Source organism: Protobothrops mucrosquamatus, unplaced genomic scaffold (assembly GCF_001527695.2).
Source record: "Protobothrops mucrosquamatus isolate PMUCROS unplaced genomic scaffold, P.Mucros_1.0 scaffold3727, whole genome shotgun sequence".
NCBI lineage: Eukaryota > Metazoa > Chordata > Lepidosauria > Squamata > Viperidae > Protobothrops > Protobothrops mucrosquamatus.
In genome coordinates this window covers 36,149-44,917 of record NW_015389680.1, presented here as the reverse complement: position 1 = coordinate 44,917, position 8,769 = coordinate 36,149, and the positions used below count along the sequence as shown (strand labels likewise).

Genomic DNA, 8,769 nt, shown 5'->3' with positions numbered 1-8,769 from the left:
CCCTTTCTCTCTTGCTCTCTCTCCTCTCCCTCCCTCTCTCCCCCTTCCTCCCTGCCTTTCTCTCTTGCTCTCTCTCCTCTCCCTCCCTCCCTCCCTCCTCTCTCTCCCTCCCTTCCCCCTGTCTCCCCCTCTCTCTCCTCCCCACAGGGTCTCAAGAACAACTGGGAGGAGATCAACAAGGACTTCCAGAGCCTGTCGGTGGAGATCACCACCATCCCCCAGCGGCTGCGCAAAGAGAAGCTGGAGACGGAGATGAAACAGCTGGAACACGACATTGCGGCTCTGGAGAAGCACAAGTTTATCTACATTGCGGGAGAATAGGACCGGGAAGGGGGGGGGAAATCTGGGCCGATGGGAGAGGAGAGGGGGCTGCCTTGAGGTCCCCTCCCACGGCTGCTTCTTCCTCCAAAGTGGGACAGATCTCGGCTCAGGCGAACAGGACCCATTTGGTGGCTCCATCGCTTCCCCCCCCGACGGGTTTCCAGTTGCTGTGGTTGTGTGTTGGGCGGCTGCCCTCCCCCCGTAGGACTCCAATCCCCCCCTCCCCAGTCAGCCACAATCCTGGGGTGAGACCCTCCTCTCTCCCCACCCCACCCCGCCCTAACCAGTTGGCCCATAGGGGACAAGAGTTAGTTTCTCCAAAGTTGCTGGCATTTTTTACGTTTTTAAGAGTTCTCCGAGCATTTTGCGATTTGACAAAAGTTGTATAACGGTTCTCGGTGCATTTTACAATTGGACAAAAGTTGTGTAACGGTTCTCGGTGCATTTTGTAATTTGTCAAAACTTGTATAAAGGTTCTCCAAGCATTTCGCAATTTGACAAAAGTTGGATAACGGTTCTCGGTGCATTTCGCAATTGGACGAAAGTTGTATAACAGTTCTCGGTCATTTTACAATTTGACAAAAGTTGTGTAACGGTTCTCAGTGCATTTCGCAATTTGACAAAAGTTTTTATAACAGTTCTCGGTGCATTTTACAATTTGACAAAAGTTGTGTAACGGTTCTCGGTGCATTTTACAATTTGACAAAAGTTGTGTAACGGTTCTCTGAGCATTTTGCAATTTGACAAAAATTGTATAATGATTCTCGGTTCATTTTGCGATTTGACAAAAGTTGTATAACAGTTCTCAGTGCATTTTGCGATTTGACAAAAGTGTAATGGTTCTCGGTGCATTTTACAATTTGACAAAAGTTGTGTAACGGTTCTCTGAGCATTGTGCAATTTGACAAAAGTTGTATAACGGTTCTTGGTGCATTTTTCAATTTGACAAAAGTTGTGTAACAGTTCTCCGAGCATTTTTCAATTTGACAAGTGTTGTATAACGGTTCTCGGTGCATTTTGCAATTGGACAAAAGTTGTGTAACGGTTTGCGCATTTCACAATTTGCCAAAAGTTGTATAATGGTTTTCTGAGCATTTTGCAATTTGACAAAATTATCTAAGAGTTCTCCGAGCATTTCACAATTTGACAAAAGTTGTGTAACGGTTCTCGGTGCATTTTACAATTTGACAAAAGTTGTGTAACGGTTCTTGGTGCATTTTTCAATTTGACAAAAGTTGTATAACGGTTCTTGGTGCATTTTGCAATTTGACAAAAGTTGTATAACGGTTCTCCGAGCATTTTGCAATTTGACAAAAGTTGTGTAACGGTTCTCTGAGCATTTTGCAATTTGCCAAAATTATCTAAGAGTTCTCCGAGCATTTCACAATTTGACAAAAGTTGTGTAACGGTTCTCGGTGCATTTCACAATTTGACAAAAGTTGTGTAACGGTTCTTGGTGCATTTTTCAATTTGACAAAAGTTGTATAACGGTTCTCGGTGCATTTTGCAATTTGACAAAAGTTGTATAACGGTTCTCCGAGCATTTTGCAATTTGACAAAAGTTGTGTAACGGTTCTCTGAGCATTTTGCAATTTGCCAAAATTATCTAAGAGTTCTCCGAGCATTTCACAATTTGACAAAAGTTGTATAATGGTTCTCTGAGCATTTTGCAATTTGCCAAAAGTTGTATAACGGTTCTCGGTGCATTTTGCAATTTGACAAAAGTTATGTAACGGTTCTCGGTGCATTTCGCAATTTGCCAAAAGTTGTATAACGATTCTCCGAGCATTTCGCAATTTGACAAAAGTTGTGTAACGGTTCTCTGAGCATTTCGCAATTTTACAAAATTATCTAAGAGTTCTCCAAGCATTTTGCAATTTGACAAAAGTTGTGTAACGCTTCTTCTTCCAGTTTTAAATAAAGCACCTTATCGACCCACGGTTTTTTCCTGTGTGCGTGCATGTGTGCATAAATGGCTGGGTTTGTGTCTGTGCCTGTGTGTGTAGTAGATACAAAGGTCCTTGAAATGGAGCAGCTGTAACAACTCATCAGCGTGATTTCTTGTAGCAGCCTACTATGGGATGGAGGCTAAAACATTCAAAGGACGGTTCCAAGGAGAGAAGCAACCTGGAATGAAGGAGAAAGTCCCTAACAGGGAGGACAATTAGCCAGTGGAACAGCTTGCCACCAGAGGTTGTGGGTGCTCCATCCCTGGAGGTTTACAGGAAGAGATTGGACAGCCACCTGACCAGGATGTTATAGGATCTCAGGCGGTTGGACTAGAAGAGAGCGAGAGAGATGGGGAGAGATACAGAGAGAGAGAGAGAAAGATGGAGAGAGATGGATAGATGGAGAGAGATGCAGAGAGAGATGGCGAGAGAGAGAAAATGCAGAGAGAGAGAGAAAGATGGAGAGATGCAGAGAGAAAGATGGAGAGATGGAGAGATGGAGAGAGATGGATGGAGAGATGCAGACAGAAAAAAATGCAGAGAGAGAGAGAAAGATGGAGAGAGAGATGGATGGAGAGAGATGGATAGATGCAGAGAGATGCAGAGAGAGAAAAATGCAGAGAGAAAGATGGAGAGAGATGGAGAGAGAGAGATGGAGAGAAAGATGCAGAGAGATGGAGAGAGAAAAATGCAGAGAGAGAGAGAAAGATGGAGAGAGAGATGGAGAGAGAGATGCAGAGAGAAATGGAGAGAGAGATGGAAAGATGAGAGGAGAAAGATAGATGCAGAGAGGGAGAGAAAGATGGAGAGAGATGCAAAGAGAGATGGAAAGATGAGAGGAGAAAGATAGATGCAGAGAGGGAGAGAAAGATGGAGAGAGATGCAAAGAGAGATGGAGAGAGAGAAGGAGAAAGAAATGCAGAGACAGAGAGAGTGAGAAAGAAAGATGGAAAGAGATGCAGAGAGATGGAGAGATGGAGAGGAGAAAGATGCAGAGAGAGAGAAGGAGAAAGATGGAGAGAGATGTATAGATGGATAGATGGTGAGAGATGCAGAGAGAGATGGCGAGAGAGAAAAATGCAGAGAGAGAAAGATGGAGAGAGAGATGGAGAGAGAAATGCAGAGACAGATGCAGAGAGAGATGGAGAGTGAGAAAAATGCAGAGCGAGAGAGAAAGATGGAGAGACAGATGCAGAGAGAGAGAAAGATGGAGAGAGGGAGAGAGAAAGATGGAAAGAGATGGAGAGAGAAAAATGCAGAGAGAGAGAAAGATGGAGAGAGAGATGGAGAGATGGATAGAGATGGATGCAGAGAGAGATGGAGAGAGAAAAATGCAGAGAGAGACAAAGATGGAGAGATGCAGAGAGAGAGATGGAGAGAGAGAGATGGAGAGAGAGATGCAGAGAGAAATGGAGAGAGATGGAAAGATGAGAGGATAGATGCAGAGAGAGAGAGAGAAAGATGGAGAGAGATGCAGAGAGATGGAGAGATGGAGAGGAGAAAGATGCAGAGAGAGAGATGGAGAGAGAGATGGAGAGAGAAAAATCCAGAGAGAGAGAAAGATGGAGAGAGAGATGGAGAGCGAGATGGAGAGAGATGGATGCAGAGAGAGATGGAGAGAGAAAAATGCAGAGAGAGACAAAGATGGAGAGATGCAGAGAGAGAGATGCAGAGAGAAATGGAGAGAGAGATGGAAAGATGAGAGGATAGATGCAGAGAGAGAGAGAGAAAGATGGAGAGAGATGCAGAGAGATGGAGAGATGGAGAGCAGAAAGATGCAGAGAGAGAGATGGAGAGAGAGATGGAGAGAGAAAGAAAGAGAGAGAGAGAGAGAGAGAGAGAGAGAGAGAGAGAGAGAGAGAGAGAGAGGGAGAGGGAGAGAAACTGGCCCCAAAGCCATCAGAAATGAGTCCTGCAAGAAAACGCAGGGCAGTCCAGGACCTCCAGCACAGCCCCTCCCCCACTTGTCCCTCAACAGAGCAAGGAAGGACCCCCGCCTCCAACCCCAACCGAGACGGGCTTATATCACCCCCCTGCCCCCGACAGAGAGACAAAATTCCTTTAAAGTCAGATTTTATTAGCAGGAAAAGTATTTTCACATCCCAGGTTTCTCCGGCAAGAATTCGCGAGACCACAGGGGTCAACAAGGGCAATAAACGTGGGAATATTTGCGCAGCGGAGCCCTGTTGAAACGGAGCCGTACGCAGACGCAATCAAAACTCTCCCACACACTAAATAGGAGGGAGGAAGGAGGAGAAAGCCACGCTCAGGGAGGGAGGGAGTTCCGGAACGGCGCTGCGGCGAAGCCAAATCAGGGGGGCAAGTGAAACTTCACATCGAGGTCCACCTCTTTGGCCAACGTCATGATCTCGGAGAGCTTGACGGCCATCTTGGCCGCCCGGTCCAGATCGTCGCAGGGCAGGATCTTCAAGCCGCTCTCGGCGATCAGGACTTTGGCGTCGGCCACCCGGGTGCCTTGCAGGCGCACCACGATGGGGATTTTGAGCTCCAGGTCCTCGACGGACATGATGATCCCGTGCGCGATGACATCGCACCGCATGAGGCCTCCGAAGATGTTGACCAGGATGGCCTGGACCTTCTCGTTGGAGGTGATCAGCTTGAAGGCCTCGGTGACTTGCTCCACCGTGGCCCCGCCGCCCACACTGAGGTAGTTGGCCGGGGCGCCTCCGTGGAGCTTGATGATGTCCATGGTGGCCATGGCCAAGCCTGCCCCATTGACCAGACAACCGATGTTGCCGTCCAAAGCGATGTAGTTGAGCTCCGCATTGGCCGCCTCCCGTTCCTTGTCGTCCATCTGGGTCCAGTCCTGAAGCTCGAAGACCTTCTGCTGGCGGAAGGCCGAGTTGCTGTCGAAGATGACCTTGGCGTCCATGCACATCACTCTCCCCGTAGAGTCCTCCACCAGCGGGTTGATCTCCACCATGACGGCGTCGTAATTGATGAAGAAGTTGTAGAGTTTGATCATGTTGTCCGCCGCCTCTTCCACCAGCTCCGAAGGGAAGCCCATTTTCTCAGCCAACGGGATGGCTTGGCTGCGTTGCAGGCCCGCCACGATATCCACCGGCTCCTTCAGGATGGACTCCGGTTTGTCGGCCGCCACGTCTTCGATCCGGACGCCGCCCTGAGAACTGGCGACGATCACCGGCCCCTGGAAGTCCCTCTCCATGCTGATGGCGAAGTAGTACTCCTTCCGCAGGTATCGGCGCTCGCAGACCAGAACCTGGTTGCAGATCCGTCCTTTTTCGCCCGTCTGTATGGTGATGAGTTTCTTGCCGATCATCTGGGCGGCCACCTCCTTGGCCTCCTCTGGAGAACACACGATCTGCACGCCGCCTTTCAGCCCACCTTCGAAGACCCCCTTTTCCCGGCCCCCCGCCACCACCTGGGCCTTCACCACCAGGTCATTGGTGCCGATCTTCCGGGCCACCTTGTACGCTTCCTCGGGGGTCCTGGCCACCAAGCCGTACGGGACGCAGACGCCGGCCTCCTTCAGCAGCTTCATGCTCAGGTATTCATGGATGGAGAGGTGGCGGAGACGCTGACGCTGCAGCTGCCGGACGGGAGACGTCGTGGAAAACCGCTGGCTGGCGCCGCACGCCGGGGCTCCGGCGCCCCGTCCCGTCCAGAAGACCTTGGTCCATATCGTTTGGGCTCCTCTGACCGCCCGTGGCCAGAACATGAAGATGGTTAGATGCCTTCAGCCAGGTTGAGCCTTCTGGATCAAAACCTTCCAACCGGCTGTTGATAGTTTGAAAAAAAATACCAGCCCACTGCTTCCTGCTGGCTTCCCATTGGCTGAAGCCAGAGGTTCTGTGACCTCACCCACCTCGGCCCCGCCTCCTTGGAGCCCCCAGGGAAGACCCTCCCTCCCCCCAAGGATGGAGGTCCTGCTTCCTCCGGAGGAGAAAACGGGAGCTTCGCATTTTCTGAACCCGTGAAAGGTTCCCGAGAAACAGACGCCGATTTCCGTCGGAAAAGCGGTTTCTATGTTGCTGTATTTATTACGGGAAAGTTAGCAGGAAGTCCCCGGCTTAATACGATTCATTTAGTGACCGTTCGAACTTAGGACGGCACTGGAGAATGGGACTTATGGGCATTGTTTCATACTTACGACCGTTACGACCGTCCCCATGTTCACGTGATCCAAATTCTAAGGCTTGGCAACCGACTGGTATTTATGACCACTTAACCAACGGTGTGACTGACTTAACAACTGCAGGGATTCCCTTAGTGACTGTGACAAGGAAAGGTCGTAAAATGGGGGCAAAAGTTACTTAAGAAATGTCTAACTTCACCATGGGAATTTGACGTAAGTCAAGGACTTCCTGTACCGGCCGCCAGGGAATAAATGTACGGACACTCATTTTGACATTGGGATAGTCTTCCTCACATCAGGCCATCTCAGCTGATCGGGAGGGGGGGCATGTTGTGGATCCCATGAGTTCAGACATTTTGTCTGTAAGGGTCTCCTGCTTGAGCAGGGGGTTGGACTAGATGACCTCCGAGGTCCCTTCCAGCTCTGTGATTTTGTAAGGGTCTCCTGCTGGAGAAGGGGGTTGGACTAGATGACCTCCGAGGCCTCTTCCCACTTTGTCATTGTCTGATTCTGTAAGGGTCTCCTCCTTGAGTAGGGGGTTGGACTAGATGACCTCAAAGATCCCTTCCAACTCTGTTATGATGTAATTTTGTAAGGTTCTCCTGGTTGAGCAGGGGGTTGGACAAGATGACCTCCAAAGTCCCTATTATTCTGTGATTCTGTAAAGTCTCTTGCTTGAGCAGGGGGTTGGACTAGATGACCTCTGAGGTCCCTTCCAACTCTGTCATTCTGTAAGGGTCTCCTGCTTGAGCAGGGGGTTGGACTAGATGACCTCTGAGGTCCCTTCCAACTCTGTTATTATGTAATTCTGGAAGGGTCTCCTGCTTGAGCATGGGGGCTGGACTAGATGACCTCTGAGGTTCCTTCTATTATTCTGTAATTATGTAAAGTCTCTTGGTTGAGCAGGGAGCTAGACTAGATGACCTCCAAGGTCCCTTCCAACTTTGTCATTCAGTGATTCTGTAAGGGTCTCCTGCTTGAGGTGGGGGTTGGACTAGATGACCTCCGAGGTTCCTTCCAACTCTGTCATTCTGTAAGGGTCTTCTGCTTGAGCAGGGGGTTGGACTAGATGACCTCTGAGGTCCCTTCCAACTCTGTTATCATGTAGTTCTGTAAGGGCCTCTTGCTTGAGCAGGGGGTTGGACTAGATGACCTCCAAGGTCCCTTCCCACTCTGTCATTCTGTAAAGGATCTCCTGCTTGAGCAGGGGATTGGACTAGATGACCTCCGAGGTCCCTTCTGACTGTCATTCTGTAAGGGTATGCTGCTTGAGCAGAGGGCTGGACTAGATGAACTCTGAGGTACCTTCCAACTCTGTTATTATGTAATTCTGTAAGGGTCTCCTCCTTGAGCAGGGTGTTGGACTAGATGACCTCTGAGATCCCTTCTATTATTCTGTAATTCTGTAAAGTCACCTGCTTGAGCAGGGAGTTGGACTAGATGACCCCCCCAAGGTCCTTTCCCACTCTGTTATGTAATTCTGTAAGGGTCTCCTGCTTGAGCAGGGGGCTGGACTAGATGACCTCCAAGGTCCCTTCCGACTGTCATTCTGTAAGGGTATGCTGCTTGAGCAGGAAGTTGGACTAGATGACTTCTGAGGTCCCTTCTAGTATTCTGTAATTCTGTAAAGTCTCCTGCTTGAGCGGGGGGTTGGACTAGATGACCTCCAAGGTACCTTCCAACTTTGTCGTTCAGTGATTCTGTAAGGGTCTCCTGCTTCAGCAGGGGGTTGGATTAGATGACCTCTGAGGTCCCTTCCAACTCTGTCATTCTCTAAGGGTCTCCTGCTTGAGCAGGAAGTTAGACTAGATGACCTCCAATGTCCCTTCCAACTCTGTCATTCTGTAAGGGTCTCCTGCTTGAGCGGGGGGTTGGACTATATGACCTCCAAGGTCCCTTCCAACTCTGTTATTATGTAATTCTGTGAGGGTCTCTTGCTTGAGCAGGGGGTTGGACTAGATGACCTCCAAGGTCCCTTCCCACTCTGTCATTCTGTAAAGTCTCCTGCTTGAGCAGGGGGTTGGACTAGATGACCTCTGGGGTCCCTACCAATTCTGTCATTCTGTAAGGGTCTCCTGCTTGAGCGGGGGGTTGGACTAGATGACCTCCGAGGTCCCTTCCAACTCTGTCATTCTCTAAGGGTCTCCTGCTTGAGCAGGAAGTTAGACTAGATGACCTCCAATGTCCCTTCCAACTCTGTCATTCTGTAAGGGTCTCCTGCTTGAGCGGGGGGTTGGACTAGATGACCTCCGAGGTCCCTTCCAACTCTGTTATTATGTAATTCTGTGAGGGCCTCTTGCTTGAGCAGGGGGTTGGACTAGATGACCTCCGAGGTTCCTTCCAACTCTGTTGTTCTGGGTCTCCTGCCTGAGCAAGGGGTTG

At 49.6% G+C, this 8,769-nt stretch overlaps 2 protein-coding genes across 2 annotated transcripts in view; one reads left to right on the top strand and one right to left on the bottom strand.

Annotated features, from left to right (window-relative positions):
• The window catches only part of LOC107298121 (enkurin-like), a gene marked incomplete at its 5' end in the record, with an annotated part of 10,551 nt that extends 10,230 nt beyond the window's left edge, over positions 1-321 (top strand). The window contains one exon of the mRNA XM_015827483.1: positions 148-321. Within this exon, the coding sequence (XP_015682969.1) occupies positions 148-321 (174 nt within the window). The remainder of the gene's footprint in view (positions 1-147) is intronic.
• Positions 322-4,581: 4,260 nt separating this feature from the next.
• Positions 4,582-5,877, bottom strand: LOC107298120 (succinate--CoA ligase [ADP-forming] subunit beta, mitochondrial-like). The gene has a single exon (XM_015827482.2). The coding sequence runs from the start codon at positions 5,791-5,793 to the stop codon at positions 4,582-4,584; it is 1,212 nt and encodes a 403-aa protein (XP_015682968.1). The 5' UTR covers positions 5,794-5,877.
• Between the last annotated feature and the right edge of the window lie 2,892 nt (positions 5,878-8,769).

Bases quoted from the DNA above. Each gene is read 5' to 3' on its own strand.
- LOC107298120 (XM_015827482.2), bottom strand. From the start codon at position 5,793: ATGAAGCTGCTGAAGGAGGCCGGCGTCTGCGTCCCGTACGGCTTGGTG.